Below are 22,127 nucleotides of genomic sequence, written 5' to 3'. Positions count from 1 at the left end.
CAACCCCATGTCCCCCTTTATCACACCTCTCTCACCCTCATGTCCCTCTCTCACACCTCCCATGTGTCTCTATCACACCTCTCATCCCCATGTCTCCCTCTCACCCCCATGTCCCCTTCTCTCACACCATGTGTCTATCACACCTCTCTCACCCCCATGTCCCCCTCTCTCACCCCATGTGTCTCTCTATCACACCTCTCTCAACCCCATGTCCCCCTTTATCACACCTCTCTCACCCTCATGTCCCTCTCTCACACCTCCCATGTGTCTCTATCACACCTCTCATCCCCATGTCTCCCTCTCACCCCCATGTCCCCTTCTCTCACACCATGTGTCTATCACACCTCTCTCACCCCCATGTCCCCCTCTCTCACACCTCCCTCACCCCATGTGTCTCTCTATCACACCTCTCTCAACCCCATGTCCCCCTTTATCACACCTCTCTCACCCTCATGTCCCCCTCACACCTCCCGTGTGTCTCTATCACACCTCTCATCCCCATGTCTCCCTCTCACCCCCATGTCCCCTTCTCTCACACCATGTGTCTATCACACCTCTCTCACCCCCATGTCCCCCTCTCTCACACCTCCCTCACCCCATGTGTCTCTCTATCACACCTCTCTCAACCCCATGTCCCCCTTTATCACACCTCTCTCACCCTCATGTCCCCCTCACACCTCCCGTGTGTCTCTATCACCTCTCTCACCCCCATGTCCCTCTCTCACACCTCCCATGTGTCTCTATCACACCTCTCATCCCCATGTCTCCCTCTCACCCCCATGTCCCCTTCTCTCACACCATGTGTCTATCACACCTCTCTCTAACCCCCATGCACCCCTCTCTCACCCCCATGTCCCCTTCTCTCACACCTCCCTCACCCCCCATGTGTCTATCACATCTCTCTCACCTCCATGTCCCCCTTTATCACACTTCTCTCTAACCCCCATGCACCCCTCTCTCACCCCCATGTCCCCTTCTCTCACACCTCCCTCACCCCCCATGTGTCTCTCTGTCACACCTCTCTCACACCGCCCGTAGGACTCTCTCTGTCTGACTCTGGCAGGCGGCAGTTCTCCCTCGGAGTCCCTACACTTCCTGTATACTGTACACAGGCTCCTCCCACAAGAGAGTTCGGTCACATGTGCGTGACGTCATCGTAGGTCCTTGCGCCCACTAGGATTCAGCATCTACAGCGAGCGGACGCCCAGCCTGGCGGAGTGTGGGCCGGGACCTACTCAGCATGAGAGCGCAGGAGGACGGGGAAGTGTCCAAGCCGAGCCAATGCAACGACGTCCGCCTCCCGGGGCCCCGACCCATGCGCCTGCTGGAATGGAAGGTGTCTGCCGGGACGTCGGTGCAGATCGGCTCCGTGCTGGCCCTCGGAGTTACTATCCCGGGGGCTGACGTGAAGGAGCGCCGAGGCTCGCAGGACGAGGCCGGGAGGCCTTACAGAGCGCCCGAGAGAAAAGTCAAGTCGGACCGGGCCGGAGTGGTGCTGGAGCTGTGTGCGAAGCCGGGCCAGGTGGTGTGTGCGGGGTAAGAGCGCGGGAGTGCGGGCTGACAGCCGGGTGCTGCGTCCTCGTGGTGCGGCTGTTTACATCAGGCCGCGGGACCGGGCGGGTTAACCCATTCACGGCCGCGGCGCTGTGCTGCTGCCCAGAAATGTCGCATCTCCACCTGCCAGCGGTGATGGCGGGACCGTGTCCGAGGCCTCATGCGGGAGGAAGCCCCTGATGCGCCCGCTGCTTCTCTGTGGGGGGCTTCTTCTGCTGCGTCTTTTGTGACATGTAGTTGTTTCCCATTTTAGGGGCGGCTTTTGTTTTTAGGATATTGTGAGGTAACTGGAGAATAGGAAGTGTCCGTTCATCAGGAGGCGGCTGGTGGGTCCAGGATGTCCTACTCTCCCGGTGTCCTTCATCTCTGGGCACGGGACACACCATTCCCCTTCTGATGAGGCCATTAGGCTGCTCGGATCCCAGACAAGATCTCACTTGTTATTTGGTGACATAGTAACTTTAGAGACCCGCTGTTCACAGTATACAGGGCTGACATTTCCATGTAGTAGTGATAATCCTTGGTTTCTAGATCACTCCAAGTGTATGATTCTTGTTGTTGGACCCAGGTGTCGTGTTTGTAAATATACCTGCTTGCCGTGTGTTGCACTTTTGATTAGGACAAATATCAAGCACCGTAGCACTTGTATCTCCTGAGTGCACTCACTAGCGGCTGTGGGATCTGAATGTTTTTGTTTGTCATCATATATAGAACCCTAGAGCCCCTCACACCTCTATTTCCCTTGCTCCTCTTACTATCTCTCTTATCGTTTGAGAGTAATTAAGGGAGGGTAAGCTGGCGTTGAGCGGGGGCGCCACTTTGCGTCAGCAGTTAGGGCGCCAACCTCCGCTGTAAGGTAGGGTTAATGAATCAGGGTAAGCTAGTTCAGGCTTTTTCCTGATTCCTCCCCTACAACCTCGACTGTATCAATTGCTGGGTATCTGTTGTCAATTTTTGTTGTTATTACATAATTTTTGGGATTTGATTGTCTGGGTTCCCTGGGAGAATTATTCAGGACACATCCTACTTTGGTTTATTGGCTTTGATTTACACCCCCTCTTTCCTTCTGATCACTACGGCATCTCCCCTGTTATTTTTTTATATCGTTTTTTTTTTTTTTTTATTGTTTGTGGTCATGATAAAACAGGGACTTCTAAGTGACATCCAGGGGGTGCTGACAGTGAGCAGTGGCGCCAAATTGCGACCAAGCTAGGGTGCCAACCTCCGCTGCTAGGAAGTGTGCATATAGGGTCCAGCAGGGCCTCTAGGCTGTTATCTATAGTAATAACCTTTGGTGGATTTGCTGTTGCAGGCGTTTGACCATTTGTCTTTTTAACGATTGAAATAAAATTGGGTTTTTAGGTATTAGTCCATCTTCCTGGACAGCCCGCTGTCGTCACACAGGCTTGTGGTTGTCATTACAAGTCACTCTTGAGACACTCGCTGCAGTGGCCATGATCTGGTGTGTTCTGGTCTTGGCTTTTTCTGCACATGGGCTGCCGAAAATGTCTTATAATGGTATATCAGACTGTGGCATGTCCTGAGACAACTCATTTCCAAGGCACCAGAGAGATGATTCTATTCCTTTATTCATCTAAAATGCATAATGCATTGTAAAGGCAACATTCCGGTCAACAAGCAGCCTTTTTTAATCATAAACAAAATGGCAAATGAAGCTTACTTTTATGATGTATTTTGGATGAATAAAGGAATATAATCATCTCTGCTGCTCTGGAAATTTTTTGTCTCTGAATTTGCTGGTAACTCTGTTGTCACAAGGAAGCAAAGGGACGAAACATGTCCTGTGAGGATGTGATAGGGACGGGACTGCCTGACTCCTGAGGAGATCAGGACCGCCCACTGGACTCGTTACAAGTGGTGTCCATTTACTTTATTCTTTAAGCTGCATGATTGCAGCCAGGTATATTTTTCTTTGAATATATAGTTTGAAGATCAGGCTAGGGGCTATAGGAATACATATTGCGGACTAGTCTAGATGGCAGCGCTTGATTAGTCTCCTCTCTGGATATGGTCCCCAGCCAGATCTTTTATGCATAATATCCATAAAATGTCAGATTATTTCAGTGATAAATATACCTGGCTGCAGTCATACAACCCAGAGGGATGCGCTCTGCCCGTGGTATTTGGGAGTGATGCGCTCTGCCCGTGGTATTTGGGAGTGATGCGCTCTGCCTGTGGTATTTGGGAGTGATGCGCTCTGCCCGTGGTATTTGGGAGTGATGCGCTCTGCCCGTGGTATTTGGGAGTGATGCGCTCTGCCCGTGGTATTTGGGGGTGATGCGCTCTGCCCGTGGTATTTGGGAGTGATGCGCTCTGCCCGTGGTATTTGGGAGTGATGCGCTCTGCCCGTGGTATTTGGGAGTGATGCGCTCTGCCCGTGGTATTTGGGAGTGATGCGCTCTGCCCGTGGTATTTGGGAGTGATGCGCTCTGCCCGTGGTATTTGGGAGTGATGCGCTCTGCCCGTGGTATTTGGGAGTGATGCGCCCTGCCCGTGGTATTTGGGAGTGATGCGCCCTGCCCGTGGTATTTGGGAGTGATGCGCCCTGCCCGTGGTATTTGGGAGTGATGCGCCCTGCCCGTGGTATTTTGGAGTGATGCGCTCTGCCCGTGGTATTTTGGAGTGATGCGCTCTGCCCGTGGTATTTGAGAGTGATGCGCTCTGCCCGTGGTATTTGGGAGTGATGCGCTCTGCCCGTGGTATTTGGGAGTGATGCGCTCTGCCCGTGGTATTTGGGAGTGATGCGCTCTGCCCGTGGTATTTGGGAGTGATGCGCTCTGCCCGTGGTATTTGGGAGTGATGCGCTCTGCCCGTGGTATTTGGGAGTGATGCGCTCTGCCCGTGGTATTTGGGAGTGATGCGCTCTGCCCGTGGTATTTGGGAATGATGCGCTCTGCCCGTGGTATTTGGGAGTGATGCGCTCTGCCCGTGGTATTTGGGAGTGATGCGCTCTGCCCGTGGTATTTGGGAGTGATGCGCTCTGCCCGTGGTATTTGGGAGTGATGCGCTCTGCCCGTGGTATTTGGGAGCGATGCGCTCTGCCCGTGGTATTTGGGAGCGATGCGCTCTGCCCGTGGTATTTGGGAGTGATGCGCCCTGCCCGTGGTATTTTGGAGTGATGCGCTCTGCCCGTGGTATTTGGGAGTGATGCGCCCTGCCCGTGGTATTTGGGAGTGATGCGCCCTGCCCGTGGTATTTTGGAGTGATGCGCTCTGCCCGTGGTATTTTGGAGTGATGCGCTCTGCCCGTGGTATTTGAGAGTGATGCGCTCTGCCCGTGGTATTTGGGAGTGATGCGCTCTGCCCGTGGTATTTGGGAGTGATGCGCTCTGCCCGTGGTATTTGGGAGTGATGCGCTCTGCCCGTGGTATTTGGGAGTGATGCGCTCTGCCCGTGGTATTTGGGAGTGATGCGCTCTGCCTGTGGTATTTGGGAGTGATGCGCTCTGCCCGTGGTATTTGGGAGTGATGCGCTCTGCCCGTGGTATTTGGGAGTGATGCGCTCTGCCCGTGGTATTTGGGGGTGATGCGCTCTGCCCGTGGTATTTGGGAGTGATGCGCTCTGCCCGTGGTATTTGGGAGTGATGCGCTCTGCCCGTGGTATTTGGGAGTGATGCGCTCTGCCCGTGGTATTTGGGAGTGATGCGCTCTGCCCGTGGTATTTGGGAGTGATGCGCCCTGCCCGTGGTATTTTGGAGTGATGCGCTCTGCCCGTGGTATTTTGGAGTGATGCGCTCTGCCCGTGGTATTTGAGAGTGATGCGCTCTGCCCGTGGTATTTGGGAGTGATGCGCTCTGCCCGTGGTATTTGGGAGTGATGCGCTCTGCCCGTGGTATTTGGGAGTGATGCGCTCTGCCCGTGGTATTTGGGAGTGATGCGCTCTGCCCGTGGTATTTGGGAGTGATGCGCTCTGCCCGTGGTATTTTGGAGTGATGCGCTCTGCCCGTGGTATTTGGGAGTGATGCGCTCTGCCCGTGGTATTTGGGGGTGATGCGCTCTGCCCGTGGTATTTGGGAGTGATGCGCTCTGCCCGTGGTATTTGGGAGTGATGCGCTCTGCCCGTGGTATTTGGGAGTGATGCGCTCTGCCTGTGGTATTTGGGAGTGATGCGCTCTGCCCGTGGTATTTGGGAGTGATGCGCTCTGCCCGTGGTATTTGGGAGTGATGCGCTCTGCCCGTGGTATTTGGGGGTGATGCGCTCTGCCCGTGGTATTTGGGGGTGATGCGCTCTGCCCGTGGTATTTGGGAGTGATGCGCTCTGCCCGTGGTATTTGGGAGTGATGCGCTCTGCCCGTGGTATTTGGGAGTGATGCGCTCTGCCCGTGGTATTTGGGAGTGATGCGCTCTGCCCGTGGTATTTGGGAGTGATGCGCTCTGCCCGTGGTATTTGGGAGTGATGCGCCCTGCCCGTGGTATTTGGGAGTGATGCGCCCTGCCCGTGGTATTTGGGAGTGATGCGCCCTGCCCGTGGTATTTGGGAGTGATGCGCCCTGCCCGTGGTATTTTGGAGTGATGCGCTCTGCCCGTGGTATTTTGGAGTGATGCGCCCTGCCCGTGGTATTTGGGAGTGATGCGCCCTGCCCGTGGTATTTGGGAGTGATGCGCCCTGCCCGTGGTATTTTGGAGTGATGCGCTCTGCCCGTGGTATTTTGGAGTGATGCGCCCTGCCCGTGGTATTTTGGAGTGATGCGCTCTGCCCGTGGTATTTGGGAGTGATGCGCTCTGCCCGTGGTATTTGGGAGTGATGCGCTCTGCCCGTGGTATTTGGGAGTGATGCGCTCTGCCCGTGGTATTTGGGAGTGATGCGCCCTGCCCGTGGTATTTGGGAGTGATGCGCCCTGCCCGTGGTATTTGGGAGTGATGCGCCCTGCCCGTGGTATTTGGGAGTGATGCGCCCTGCCCGTGGTATTTTGGAGTGATGCGCTCTGCCCGTGGTATTTTGGAGTGATGCGCCCTGCCCGTGGTATTTGGGAGTGATGCGCCCTGCCCGTGGTATTTGGGAGTGATGCGCTCTGCCCGTGGTATTTGGGAGTGATGCGCTCTGCCCGTGGTATTTGGGAGTGATGCGCTCTGCCCGTGGTATTTGGGAGTGATGCGCTCTGCCCGTGGTATTTGGGGGTGATGCGCTCTGCCCGTGGTATTTGGGAGCGATGCGCTCTGCCCGTGGTATTTGGGAGCGATGCGCTCTGCCCGTGGTATTTGGGAGCGATGCGCTCTGCCCGTGGTATTTGGGAGCGATGCGCTCTGCCCGTGGTATTTGGGAGCGATGCGCTCTGCCCGTGGTATTTGGGAGCGATGCGCTCTGCCCGTGGTATTTGGGAGCGATGCGCTCTGCCCGTGGTATTTGGGAGCGATGCGCTCTGCCCGTGGTATTTGGGAGCGATGCGCTCTGCCCGTGGTATTTGGGAGCGATGCGCTCTGCCCGTGGTATTTGGGAGCGATGCGCTCTGCCCGTGGTATTTGGGAGCGATGCGCTCTGCCCGTGGTATTTGGGAGCGATGCGCTCTGCCCGTGGTATTTGGGAGCGATGCGCTCTGCCCGTGGTATTTGGGAGCGATGCGCTCTGCCCGTGGTATTTGGGAGCGATGCGAGCTGCCCGTGGTTTTAGGGAGCGATGCGAGCTGCCCGTGGTTTTAGGGAGCGATGCGAGCTGCCCGTGGTTTTAGGGAGCGATGCGAGCTGCCCGTGGTTTTAGGGAGCGATGCGAGCTGCCCTTGGTTTTAGGGAGCGATGTGTGCTGCCCGTGGTGTTGGGGGCTATGCGCGCTACCCGTGGTGTTGGGGGCTATGCGCGCTACCCGTGGTGTTGGGGGGCGATGCGCGCTGCCCGCGGTGTTGGGGGGCGATGCGCGCTGCCCGCGGTGTTGGGCAGCATTAATCTGCTGACGGGTTCCCTTTAGTGAAAAGTAGCTGGCACAAGATGACTACATCGTATCCCGGTGTAAATTATAGTGATTAGTTTGTCCTTTAGAGACCAAGCCCCTTCCTGCAAGTTCTACCAAGTGAACGATGCAAAAAAAGTTATGAAATATTGGGCAAATTCGGTTCTTTGGCAACTCTATTGCATTGTTTGAGCGCTGTGTATAAAATGTGGTAATTCCTCCAGCATTTCCACTGATTACAACCTGATTGTTCATATACGGTAGATCCCTTTATTGTGCCACAATTTGCAGGGTCTTATGTGAACCCAGGTCAGATGATCAGATCAGCTGATGATCAGAAATATCCCATGAACTTACAAATTAAGCTGTAAAAAAAATATTTTACAAATTTTAATTTCTGTTTTATAAGATTTCCCTTGTTTTCACCTATTTCCCTGTGTTAGTATAAAAACTAATACAAATTATTTCAAAAAGAAATATCTAATACATATGCAGACTTCTCTTAGGGCTGCAGTAATGTAAAAAGTAAAGTGTTCTGACACTTAGGTATGTGCACACACACTTTTCAGGTGGCCAAAAACACCCATAGAAAAAACGTCTGAAGGATGAAATTGACATGTCAGCCTATTTTGCCCAAGACACACAGTCCCTGGAAACACACTGACATGCACAGACCCATTCATTTGAATTGGTCTACCTGTGTAAGTGTCTTCCTTACGTGAGAAAACTGTCACCACACGTATTGGGCACACTGACTTCAGAAAGAGCCCTAACACAGAAATTAATGTTCATTCTTTTGAGCATTTTCTGCACACATTTTCAGGTGATTTTCAGAAAAGACCCAGCTCCAAATCAGTCAGCAAAAAAAAGTTGTGTGAACATGCTAGAATCTTATGTGTAGATAGTTTTTGAGGCTTTCACGCAGAAACCAATTCAGGAAACTCCATCTTTGAGAATAGTTTTGAGTTTTTCCCTTCCTGAAGCATTTTGTTTTTGAAGAGGTTTTGAACAATTTTTTTTTTTATTATAGCCTTTTGATTGTACCATGCCAACTTTGGAGAAGTTTCCTTTCTGACCCACTTTCATTTGTTTTCCACTAAGAAAAATTGTCATTTCACATAATGCTTACAATCTAGATGAGTGTACTTTCCCAAGTAAGGCCACATTTTTGAGTTTCTTTAATTTGTTCAACTTAAAGAAGTTATCCGCTACTTGGACAACTTCTTGTCATACCCCAGATGCAGCCCGGACTTCATCTTCACTATCGATTTGTCCGAAGTCGGGGACAGTGACGCCAGCTCTGATTGGGCGCCAGCGTCATGTATTACAACAATCGCACGAGAGCCTCGGGGAGAACGACTGCCTATACCGCAGGAATGTTGCTGGCACGGGAGGGAAGAAGTATAAGCTTTATTATTTTATGGGGACAAAATATTTTGATCAAGAAGGAGTTGTCCTAATAGTGGACAACCCCTTTAGTCGAGCCATTGCTTTGCAAGTCTCCAAATTAGACCTAAGCAGATTAGTGCAGAATTGGTGCAGAACTGCAGCAGATTTTTCTGCTGCAGAACTGCACTGTGATTTACAGTACAATGTAAATCAATGTGAAAAAAAAAAAAAAAGCTGTGCACATGGTGCAGAAAAATCTGCGCAGAAACGCTGCGGATTTCAAAGAAGTGCATGTCGCTTCTTTTGTGCAGTTCTGCAGCGTTTCTGCACCCCTCCATGATAAAAATCTGCACTGGTAAAATCTGCACCTGCGTTTTCTGCCAGGAGATGCAGATTTAGTGCAGAAAATTCTGCACCACATTTCCTACGTGTGCACATAGCCTAAAAGCAATGGTGCTCTATTACTGATGAGCCTTGTTTTATGTCCATGAGTTAAAGGGTTGTCAATTGTCAGGAAAGTGGGCCTGATAGGCTATGGGCACACTTTGCGGATTCTACTGTGGATTTTTCCGCAGCGGAATTCCAAAATCCGCAGTGAAAACCCGTTGCGGTTTTTACTGTGGATTTATCGCGGTTTTTACTGCGGATTCTTATGCGATTTTTCATCTGCATTTTCCTATTGGAGCAGGTGAAAATCCGCAGAAAAGAAGTGACATGCTGCGGAATGTAATCCGCTGCGTTTCCGTGCGGCTTTTTCCGCAGCATGTGCGCAGCGTTTTTTGTTTCCCAATCCGCAGCAAAATCCGCAAAGTGTGCTCATAGCCATACTGTGCAAAATACCTAAAATAACAAACCTCAATAGATGCTCACCCTCTCTGGCTCCAGAGGCTGTTCCCCGCCAATGCTCTGGTCCCAGTCTTTTGGCTGCAGTGGTGGTGCCACATCAACAGTGTGCATGTCACCGCGGGCTGACAACTTGGGTACTGCCGCTGAGCTCGGTGTCCGTGTATTGATGTCAGTGACTGGTTAGAACTGTGACACGTTCTGTTGATGTGACGCAATTGCTGCAACCAAAACATCGGGACTGGAGCTGTGGCAGGGAGCAGTCTCTGAGGTTATTTTAGGGTAAGTGGGTAAATCTTTGCTGAGTCAAAAATGCAGCATCTTGCAGTTCCTGTATAGTGGACTGACTTAATAGAATTCTGATGCCCACTGTGCTGCTTTCCCCTTTTTTTTTTTTTTTTTTTTTCTTGTAGCATAAATTGACTTGTGGTGTTTTATGTGAAAATTTTCCCCATAGAATGACATTAACTGTGCATAGTCCGTAGGTTAAGAACGCATGTTATTCACACATGACTGTATCAGTAAAGTTTTGTCAAAGTGAACCTGTCGCCAGGTTTGGCCGGTGTGAGATACGGCCACCACCTTCCAGGCCTGATATACAGCATTCTATAATGCTGCGGAGCATGTAATTGTGTGATTTTAAATTCCTTGCTAGCATCTGAAGAGTAGAATACTGTAGCATGCTCAATATTGGGGCATGCGACTCATCTCCCACAAGGGGAACATCCCTACTTGGGACCACAGGATTGAGAAAAGGATAACACCATCTGGTCACTTATAGTGCCTTTGGACCAGGAGAACTGTCATGCGTGCTCTGATTTACTCTTTGTGAATGGAGGGGAGGAGGTGAGCTGTGACTTCATATTGTGAATGGTGGATCCTATGTCGTATACTGTATATAAAGCTGTTACTTTTTCTTGTAACCTTGCCTGTGGCCATAATGGGAAGTATGAGTCTACTGTTAGGCTTAGTGGCCAAGTTGAAAGTGGCAAGCATGTACATGTATCTCTTGCCACTTTCAATATACCGTATATTTGAAATGCAATATAGAAAGTACAGGTAAAGGGGGTCTGTCACCAGTTATTTTCTTTTTCATCTGAGAGCAGCATGGTGTAGGGGCAGAGATCCTGCATTTATCACTGGGCTGCTTGCTTCACTTCTGATCAGTCAGTTTTCTCTGCTGCAGATCTACCAGGTTTTCTGAATGTTGAGCTCTGTATAACCCCACCCACACAACTGATTGGCAGCTTTCTGCCTATGCAGAGTCAGGGTGGATTGATTTAAATCACGCCGATTTAAATCATGATTTAAATCATGATTTAAATCACGATTTAAATCAAAAGATTTTTTTCTATTTAAATCGGATCGATTTAAATCATGATTTTAATCATGATTTAAATCACTGATTTAAATCAAAAGGTTTTTTTTTATATAAATCACGATTAAAATGAGAAGTGAGAGCAGTGCGCATGTGCGCCCATAGTTACACGGACGAAACTAGGGGCAACGATCTAACGCCAGGGTGAAGGGGGGACCCCAAAGTAAGTAAAAATCTTTTTTGTTTTACTATATGGCAATAGGTAGGTGTTTAAAAGCAGCATGTCTTAATTGTATAAACTATTAATAGCCTCCACATTTTGTTCATACTGCCCCTTTAATTCCACACTTCTAGCTTGGTTTCACTTTTGGTTTAGTTTCTTTTTCCATTCAGTTGACATGCCCAAACTTGTTGGATAGTCAGCAGTACTTGGCTGTAGTAACAATCAAACTTCATAAGTGATCTGTGTGAGCAATGGCAGGTCGTAAGAGAGACCCTATTTGGGTTCATTTTGTTGAGATGCCAGCAGCAGATCTTGGAAAGAAAGGTGCAAGAGCAAAGTGCAAATACTGTCAAAAGGATATCCAAGGACTTGTTTGCCGTTTGAAATCACATTATGAAAACTGCAACCAGAAGGGAAATGAAGATGTTGATAGTGAAGTGTTTCTTTGGTCATCTTCATCACCGCACTTCTCATGATGTTGCCTCATTCACGCCACCAGGCCTTGCATCTCTTTGTTGCATCGTTTGCATTTTGCACGCATGCCTGCCTTACCGATAGGCGAAGGAGCTTCATTAAAATATTCCCAAACTGGGTCTCTTTTACGGCCTGCTGCCATTATAAGGAAAGAATGTAATAAACCTCAGATCGTACACACAAACAGATCCAGACTTGTCTGTCTGTGGCTATGCTGCAGTATTGTGCTCAAAGTTTCACTTTCATTTTTTTGTCTGCTTGCCCTTCCTCCTCAAAACACTTAGATTCACATTCTTCTTGTGTTGTGCAGATCTATTCCACTCCAAACAATCAGAAACATATTGTCTAACTTCTTGGACTTGGCACTGAAGGGGTTGATTCTGTATTCATAGGTTTGTAGAACAATAGGATTAAGGTCTTTTTCTCAACTCTGTTCATGTTGTAACATTTTTGCCATGAAGAAGAGGCTGGGACCTCTGCGGAGTCAAATTCAGTTTTGAGAACTGCGTAAGTAAAGCGAGCGTCTGTGATAATATAGGAGAGAAACTGCCCACTAAGCCTACAGAAACCTCTGGAAGAGCATGGCATTGTGAATGTTACACATATACAGCCTTTATTCTACTGAGTTAAACAACTCAGCTTTATCTCATGATGGAAGAACCTTTGGATGGTAAAATATTTTCCTCAAAAAGCAGTTTATTGAAAAAAATCCGATTTAAATCAAAAAAATCCGATTTAAATCAAAAAAATCCGATTTTTTTGATTTTTTTTAAAAAACATTGATTTTTATCCACCCTGTGCAGAGTGTACACAGAAAGTTGCCAATCGGTGATGTAGGTGGAGTTGCACAGAGCGTATGAATACGGAGGACTATACATGGCAGCAGGTTTGCTAGACCTCTAGTGATCTTCTCTAAGGATCCCAGTTAGTGATACATTGCGGGAATCAGGGTCTCTGCCCCTACATCATGCTGTTCTCAAATTAAAAAACCTGCTGACAGATTCCCTTAAACAGACAAATCTGATTTACACAACAGGTAACTTTCCAATGACACTGTATAAGGGCATGATTCTACCTGGCAAATTCAACTCTGACATGTAAATGTATTTTTCGGCATCATATGCTTGGACGTGTGCAATCAGTCATGGACTGTGTATGATTATACCCTAATAAAGAGCAACATTAAGAGTATGAACGTGTAGCGACCATCGCACGTCTGAAAACTGTGCCGACATGCCTCATATTTTTTTTTCTGAAAATCAGCATGGTTTTTGAGTTGATGATTAATGTTCCTATATTTTTTCTGGTAATCGGCAGTGCACTAAGCTGTTGAGAAGCGTTCTAGTGTGCTTACAGCAGGACTGCACCTCATCTCTCCTTAGCGCAGTGCTACGGAGTATCTGTGCTGCCCCCAGGCTCAGACTGTTAGGAGCGAGAAGCCTCCAACAAAGGATCTATAATGAAATTAGTCTGCAGATAGTAGTGGGAAGAGCTGCGTTTGTGTGGGTACAGAATAGGATAGGCTGACTGTTTGGTAACAGCTTTTATCCAGCAAAGCAGCTTGCTATACTTTGCAAAACACATCTGTCTGTTCCCATCTGTGTAGCTGCAGTCTCTGGAGAGAAGGGAAAAAGGGCCATTTTTGTTTTCCATGACTGCCTTTGAGAATAGGTGGTAAACAATTGCTTCGTAAGGAAGGGGTGTGCCCGCAGCTGAACATTGCCATGTGCTACTCCAGGGAGGAGGGTGTCTAGCCCTCAGGAGGGAAGCTGAGCGCCAGGCAAGGCACATACAATTGGAAAACTCAGTATCTGATTTTCTGAGCTACTACAAGTATATTTACTTATGATGGAAGATTAGGACCGGACAGTTAATAAGTGAATGAGATGAAGTCGATGAAAATTAACTTGTAGACATTTCTCCAAGTTTAAAAAAAAAAAAAAAAAATGTTTGTATATGTTGCTATTATTACTAATTAAATTGAGCTACACAGGGGCCGCTGGAGACCTTGCAGCTGACCCATTCCCTGTGACTGGCATTTTACAGCCAGCTGATACAGTGATGCATAAAAGCAGCTGGCGCTAAATTGTGTTTTGTAATATTAGACACTTGATATTTTAGAAAAACATAAGTATTCATACATAATCTTACATCATCCATTATTTTTTAACCTCTGGCAAATTGTTCACTCTCACGGCGGCTCAGTGGTTAGCATTGTTGCTTTGCATTGCTGGGGTCCTGGGTTCAGATCCCAAAGGGGACTGTGTTGATCATGTCTGTAAAGTGCTGCGGGCTGTGATGGTGCTGTGTAATTATGCAAAATGGTCATATATCCTGCTTGAAAAGTCTGAAGAGGATGTCTTTACTGATATGATTTTTACATGGGGCATTCTAAATTGAGCTAGGAAAAAGTACCTTGTTAAACACCCCATTATTGCAATGTTTGAGGAGTATATGCCAGTAATATGGCTACAGATGGGTAGTGCGGGTCCATGGAAACTCTACTCCGCCATGTACAATAGGCCTTATTCTGTATAGTGTTTTGGAGAAAAGTGCTTTGGAATCTAGCAAAGTTTTTAGTTGTTGGTTTTCTATTCTGTTTATATACTTAAAGGGAACCTGTCACCCCCCCCCCCCCCCCCAGTCGTTTCAAACTAAGGGTACCGTCACACAGTGCCATTTTGATCGCTACGACGGTACGATTCGTGACGTTCTAGCGATATCGTTACGATATCGCAGTGTCTGACACGCAGCAGCGATCAGGGATCCTGCTGAGAATCGTACGTCGTAGCAGATCGTTTGGAACTTTCTTTCGTCGCTTGATCACCCGCTGACATCGCTGGATCGTTGTGTGTGACAGCGATCCAGCGATGTGTTCGCTTGTAACCAGGGTAAACATCGGGTAACTAAGCGCAGGGCCGCGCTTAGTAACCCGATGTTTACCGTGGTTACCAGCGTAAACGTAAAAAAAACAAACAGTACATACTCACATTCCGGTGTCTGTCCTCTGGCGTCTCAGCTTCTCTGCACTGTGAGCGCCGGCCAGCCGGAAAGCGAGCACAGCGGTGACGCGGTGACGTCACCGCTCTGCTTTCCGGCTATGGTGCTTACACAGTGCAGAGAAGCAGAACGCCGGGGGACAGACACCGGAATGTAAGTATGTACTGTTTTTTTTTTTTTACGTTTACGCTGGTAACCAGGGTAAACATCGGGTTACTAAGCGTGGCCCTGCGCTTATTAACCCGATGTTTACCCTGGTTACCCGGGGACTTCGGCATCGCTCCAGCGCCGTGATTGCAAAGTATGACCGCAGTCTACGACGCTGGAGCGATAATCATACGACGCTGCGAAGTCACAGATCATGCCGTCGTAGCGATGAAAATGGTACTGTGTGACGGTAATGCTGCATTCTGACAAGGTCGCTCTTTTAGTTATTGGTGCTGTAACTAGAGAAATAATCAGTTTTATAATTTGTCCTAAATACCTGGTCTTCAGTCAAGGAGGCCGGCGTTTCCCCCCTGCTTCAGACAGCACACAGCTGTCACTCACATCTTCTTGGCGCCGGGCGCCGCCTCCTCCTCACCGCTGTTTTCAAAAGTAAGCGGCGCCTGCGCTCTTTTCCCCTGCCTGGTGCAGGCGCAGTGAGCGCTGCCCGTCTTTCCTCATATGCAGCCCAGCTGACTACGCCTGCGCGGCCGCCCTGCCTGTGAATCCCAGCCCCGCAATGTGAATAAATCATAAGTCACTGCGGGGCTGGGAATCACAGGCAGGGCGGCCGCGCAGGCGCAGTCAGCTGGGCTGCATATGAGGAAAGACGGGCAGCGCTCACTGCGCTTGCACCAGGCAGGGGATAAGAGCACAGGTGCCGGCTATTTTCAAAACAGCGGTGAGGAGGAGGCGGCGCCAAGAAGATGTGAGTGACAGCTGTGTGCTGTCTGAAGCAGGGGGGAAACGCCGGCCTCCTTGACTGAAGACCAGGTACTTCACACAAATTATAAGGCCACGTTCACACTTTGCGGCGTCCCTCTGCGGGTTCTCCCGCAGCGGAATTGATAAATCTGCAGGGCAAAACCGCTGCGGTTATCCCTGCAGATTTATCGCGGTTTGTTCCGCGGTTTCCGCTGCGGGATTACTCCTATACTATTGATGCTGCATATGCAGCAATATGCAGCATCAATAGTAATGTTAAAAATAATAAAAATTGGTTATACTCACCCTCCGATGTCCGGATCTCCTCGGCGCTGCACGCGGCGCTCCGGTTCCAAAGATGCTGTGCCGAGAAGGACCTTCATGACGTCACGGTCATGTGACCCGGGCGTCATCACGGTCGTGTGACCGCGACGTCACCGCAGGTCCTGTTCGCACATCAACTCTGACCGGTCGGCCGCGTGCAGCGCTGAGAGGTGAGTATAGCATTATTTTTTATTTTTATTCTTTTTTTTACCCCAAATATGGTTCCCAGGGCCTGGAGGAGAGTCTCCTCTCCTCCACCCCGGGTACCACCCACACATTAACCGCTTACTTCTCGCAACGTGGGCACAGCCCCATGCGGGAAGTAAGCGGTTCAATGCATTCCTATGGGTGCAGAATCGCAGCGATTCTGCACAAAGAAGTGACATGCTGCGGGTTTTAAACCGCTGCGTTTCTGCGCGTTTTTTCCCGCAGCATGTGCACAGCGGTTTGCGGTTTCCATAGGGTTTACATGTAAATCGAAACGCTATGGAAACTGCTGCGGACCCGCAGCATCAAAATCGCCGCGGTTCCGCGGTAAAAACCGCAAAGTGTGAACATGGCCTAAAACTGATTATTTCTCTAGTTACAGCACCCAGAACTAAGAGCCACCTTGTCAGAATGCAGCATTACTGCTGCACAAGGTGGCTCTTTTAGTTTGAAACGACTGAGTGGGTGACAGGTTCCCTTTAATCTTTACAAAAAAGCCAAATTAGTCACTGGAATCAGCTGCTGCTCTTTGTTTGGCGGACCTTAACCCCTTCATGACCCAGCCTATTTTGCCCTTAATGACCTTGCCGTTTTTTGCAATTCTGACCAGTGTCCCTTTATGAGGTAATAACTCAGGAACGCTTCAACGGATCCTAGCGATTCTGAGATTGTTTTTTCGTGACATATTGGGCTTCATGTTAGTGGTAAATTTAGGTCGATAATTTCTGAGTTTATTTGTGAAAAAAACGGAAATTTGGCGAAAATTTTGAAAATTTAGCAATTTTCACATTTTGAATTTTTATTCTGTTAAACCAGAGAGATATGTGACACAAAATAGTTAATAAATAACGTTTCCCACATGTCTACTTTACATCAGCACAATTTTGGAAACAAATTTTTTTTTTGCTAGGAAGTTATAAGGGTTAAAATTTGACCAGTGATTTCTCATTTTTACAACAAAATTTACAAAACCATTTTTTTTAGAGACCACCTCACATTTGAAGTCATTTTGAGGGTTCTATATGGCTGAAAATACCCAAAAGTGACACCATTCTAAAAACTGCACCCCTCAAGGTGCTCAAAACCACATTCAAGAAGTTTATTAACCCTTCAGGTGTTTCACAGCAGCAGAAGCAACATGGAAGTAAAAAATGAATATTTAACTTTTTAGTCACAAAAATGATCTTTTAGCAACAATTTTTTTATTTTCCCAAGGGTAAAAGGAGAAACTGGACCACGGACGATGTTGTCCAATTTGTCCTGAGTATGCTGATACCTCATATGTGGGGGTAAACCAATGGGCGCATGGCAGGGCTCGGAAGGGAAGGAGCGCCATTTGACTTTTTGAATGAAAAATTGGCTTCAATCTTTAGCGGACACCATGTCGCGTTTGGAGAGCCCCCGTGTGCCTAAACATTGGAGCTCCCCCACAAGTGACCCCATTTTGGAAACTAGACCCCCCAAGGAACTTATCTAGAAGCATAGTGAGCACTTTAAACCCCCAGGTGCTTCACAAATTGATCCGTAAAAATGAAAAAGTACTTTTTTTTCACAAAAAACTTATTTTAGCCTCAATTTTTTCATTTTCACATGGGCAACAGGACAAAATGGATCTTAAAATTTGTTGGGCAATTTCTCCTGAGTACACTGATACCTCACATGTGGGGGTAAACCACTGTTTGGGCACATGGCAAGGCTCAGAAGGGAAGGAGCGCCATTTGACTTTTTGAATCAAAAATAATCTCCATCGTTAGCGGACACCATGTCGCGTTTGGAAAGCCCCTGTGTGCCTAAACATTGGAGCTCCTCCACAAGTGACCTCATTTTGGAAACTAGACCCCCCAAGGAACTTATCTAGAGGCATAGTGAGCACTTTAAACCCTCAGGTGCTTCACAAATTGATCCGCAAAAATGAAAAAGTACTTTTTTTTTCACACAAAATTTCTTTTAGCCTCAATTCTTTCATTTTCACATGGGCAACAGGATAAAATGGATCCTAAAATTTGTCGGGCAATTTCTCCTGAGTACGCCGATGCCTCATATGTGGGGGTAAACCACTGTTTGGGTGCACGGCAAGGCTCGGAAGGGAAGGAGCGCCATTTGACTTTTTGAATGGAAAATTAGCTCCAATCGTTAGCGGACACCATGTCGCGTTTGGAGAACCCCTGTGTGCCTAAACATTGGAGCTCCCCCACAAGTGACCCCATTTTGGAAACTAGACCTCCCAAGGAACTAATCTAGATGTGTGGTGAGCACTTTGAACCCCCAAGTGCTTCACAGAAGTTTATAACGCAGAGCCATGAAAATAAAAAATAATTATTCTTTTCTCAAAAATGATTTTTAGCCCACAATTTTTTATTTTCCCAAGGGTAACAGGAGAAATTGGACCACAAAAGTTGTTGCCCAGTTTCTCCTGAGTACGCTGATACCCAATATGTGGGGGTAAACCACTGTTTGGGCACAAGTCGGGGCTCGGAAGGGAGGTAGTGACGTTTTGAAATGCAGGCTTTGATGGAGTCTTCTGCGTGCGTCACATTCCATTTGCAGAGCCCCTGATGTGCCTAAACAGTAGAAACCCCCCACAAGTGACCCTATTTTGGAAACTAGACCCCCCCCCCAAGGAACTTATCTAGATGTATAGTGAGCACTTTGAACCCCCAAGTGCTTCACAGAAGTTTACAACGCAGAGCCGTGAAAATAAAAAATCATTTTTCAGTCCTCTAAAATTATGTTTTAGCAAGCAATGTTTTATTTTTGCAAGGGTAACAGGAGAAATTGGACCCCAATAATTGTTGCCCAGTTTGTCCTGAGTATGCTGGTACCCCATATGTGGGGGTAAACCACTGTTTGGGCACACGTCGGGGCTCGGAAGGGAGGGAGCACCATTTGACTTTTTGAACGCAAGATTGGCTGGAATCAATGGTGGCGCCACGTTGCGTTTGGAGACCCCTGATGTGCCTAAACAGTGGAAACCCCTCAATTCTAACTTCAACACTAACCCCAACACACCCCTAACCCTAATCCCAACTCTAGCCATAACCCTAATCACAACCCAACCCCAACACACCCCTAACCACAACCCTAATCCCAACCCTAACCCTAATCCCAACCCTAATCCCAACCCTAACCACAACCCTAACCACAACTTTAACCCTAACAAACCCCTAACCCTAACCATAACCCTAACCACAAGCCTATTCTTAATCCTATTTCCAACCCTAGCCCTAATTCCAACCCTAACCCTAAGGCTATGTGCCCACGTTGCGGATTCGTGTGAGATTTTTCCGCACCATTTTTGAAAAATCCGCAAGTAAAAGGCACTGCGTTTTACCTGCTGATTTACTGCGGATTTCCAGTGTTTTTTATGCGGATTTCACCTGCAGATTCCTATTGAGGAACAGCTGTAAAAGCTGCGAAATCCGCACAAAGAATTGACATGCTGCGGAAAATACAGCGCAGCATTTCCGCGCGGTATTTTCCGCACCATGGGCACAGCGGATTTGGTTTTCCATAGGTTTACATGGAACTGTAAACCTGATGGAACACTGCCAATCCGCTGCGGATGCGCAGCCAAATCCGCACCGTGTGCACATAGCCTAATTCTAACGCTAACCCTAGTTCTAACCCTAACCCTACCCCTAACCCTACCCCTAACCCTAGTTCTAACCCTAGTGGGAAAAAAAAATATTTTCTTTATTTTATTATTGTCCCTACCTATGGGGGTGATAAAGGGGGGGGGTCATTTACTATTTTTTTTATTTTGATCACTGTGATAAGTTTACCACAGTGATCAAAATGTACATGGAACGCATCTGCCTGCCGGACGGCAGATTCGGCGGGCGCACTGCGCATGCGCCCGCCATTTTGAAAGATGGCGGCGCCCAGGGAGAAGACGGACCGACTTTGGGAGGCTCGGTAAGTATGAAGCGGGGGTGGGGGGGGTTAATCGGAGCACAGGATGGGGGGATCGGAGGACGGGGGGAGCGGACAGGAGCACGGGGGAGCGGACAGGGGGACGGAGGGGGGTACCGGACAGAACGGAGGACTGGGGAGGAGATCGGGGGTGGTGGGGGGGGGGGGCAGAACATGATTTCCAGCCATGGCAGATGCTATTGCAGCATCGGCCATGGCTGGATTGCAATATTTCACCATTTTCATAGGTGAAATATTGCAAATTGCTCTGATTGGCTGTTGCACTTTCAACAGCCAATCAGAGCGATCGTAGCCACGTGGGGGCAAAGCCACCCCCCCCTGGGCTGAAGTACAACTCCCCCTCTCCCTGCAGATCGGGTGAAATAGGAGTTAACCCTTTCACCCGATCTGCAGGGACGCGATCATTCCATGACGCCACATAGGCGTCATGGGTCGGATTGGCACCGACTTTCATGACGCCTACGTGGCGTCAAAGGTCGGGAAGGGGTTAATGAGTGATGTCATGACCATCCTGTGACATGTCCTTTTGAGGCCGTTGATTTCTTGCAGATCACGTGATCAGGACGTCATCACTTTCAGTCCAGAGGAAAGTTCAGTGCTGTAGTGTCCCGTTTGAATGTAGTGTAGGTGTGCAGTTCCATTAATTGTGTATGGGACTGCTGGAGAGTTCAGAGTACAACGCTAGACTTTTTCCTGCAACTCTATTTAAAACTAATGCATTGGAGGTCAGCCATGTTCCACCTTTACTCCATTCAAGCGGAGCTCTGCAGAACCTCTTCCTTGTAATCACTGGGTGACCAGGTGGTCTGACCATCAGAGATTAGTAAGTTATCTTCTATCTTATATATGGGGTATGAGCCCATATGATAGCTAAATGTCGGCTGTATTGCACAGCAGCATCTGCCTGCAACTGTAGCATAATCATTTAGGCTGTGTGGGCACATTCCGGATTTTTTGCGTTTTTTTTCATGTTTTTTTTTTTTGCTATAAAAACGCGATAAAACCGTGAAAAAAAACGCATCCATTAAGCATCCTAGTAATAGAATGTAATCCGCAATTTTTGTGCACATGTTGCGTTTTTTTCCGTGAAAAAAACGCATCGCAGTAAAAAAAAGCAGCATGATCATTGATTTTGCGGATTTTTCGTGGATTTCCCGCTATTTAATGCATTGGGAAGCTCTGGAAAAAATGCGAAAAATCTGCACAAAAAACGCGATAAAAATGCATTTGGATTTCCTGCAGAAAAAGTCCGGTTTTGTTCAGAAAATTTCTGCAAAGAATCCTGACGTGTGCACATAGCCTTAAAGTTTGTAAGAATATTACTATTCTCAGAAAGCGAACAGACAAATATCATTATACTTGATGGAGGCCCGATGCTCGGAAGGGCGGTGATGTCGCGATGGCGGCAGGCTTTGCAGCATTGAGAATCTCTTCCCCCCCCAGTGCTCCCCCTCCTATCCACTCTCTCTTTCCCCATGTGCTGATCTCTCCCGTCTGTGCTCTCTTCTTTGACCTGTCTACCCCATGTGCTATAGCCTCCCCTGTCTCTCTCCTTCCTGTGCTGTGTTCTCCCCTCAAAGACAATACTGACATTACAGCAGGAGATCGCAGAGGATACATTTTGTGAGGTAAAATATTTTTTATAAACAGTCAGTGAAATATTTTACCTCCCAAAATGATTCCTCTGTGATCCCCAGCTGTAATGTCAGTATTGTCTTTTGCCTCCTCCCCTACCCAGGAGATGTGGTATGCTCCGTACACGGTCAGACACAGTAAATTTTTAAAATGAACTTTCGTTCGTGGGAAAACCCCTTTAATGTGACCGGCTTCCTCTGCACCTGCGTGTAAGGCTTGTTTCAGACTTCCGTCGGTACGCGGCCGTCGCTGTGCGACGTACCGACGGACGTTGGAGTTTTTTTTAGCACAACGTGGGCAGCGGACGCAGTGTTTCAACACGTCCGCTGCCCATAGTAAAGTCCCAGGGAGGAGTTACGGCCAGGCATGTGAAAAATGCAGGGCCCGACGTACGAAAAAACGTTACCTTGAACGTTTT

At 48.3% G+C, this 22,127-nt stretch overlaps 1 protein-coding gene across 2 annotated transcripts in view; it reads left to right on the top strand.

Annotated features, from left to right (window-relative positions):
- Positions 1–1,146: 1,146 nt before the first annotated feature.
- The window catches only part of CTDP1 (CTD phosphatase subunit 1), a 149,120-nt gene continuing 128,139 nt past the window's right edge, over positions 1,147–22,127 (top strand). The window contains exon 1 of one of the 2 annotated variants that reach the window (XM_077270046.1): positions 1,147–1,536. In XM_077270046.1, the coding sequence (XP_077126161.1) occupies positions 1,241–1,536 (296 nt within the window). In that variant the 5' untranslated portion in view covers positions 1,147–1,240. Of the gene's footprint in view, positions 1,537–1,750; positions 1,788–22,127 lie in introns of those variants that run through there. The other variant, XM_077270047.1, reaches the window with a different exon arrangement.

This window comes from Ranitomeya variabilis, chromosome 6, assembly GCF_051348905.1.
Source record: "Ranitomeya variabilis isolate aRanVar5 chromosome 6, aRanVar5.hap1, whole genome shotgun sequence".
In the NCBI taxonomy this organism is placed as follows: Eukaryota; Metazoa; Chordata; class Amphibia; order Anura; family Dendrobatidae; genus Ranitomeya; species Ranitomeya variabilis.
Note: the sequence above shows the minus strand (reverse complement) of the source record. Positions and strands in the feature narration are given on the sequence as shown.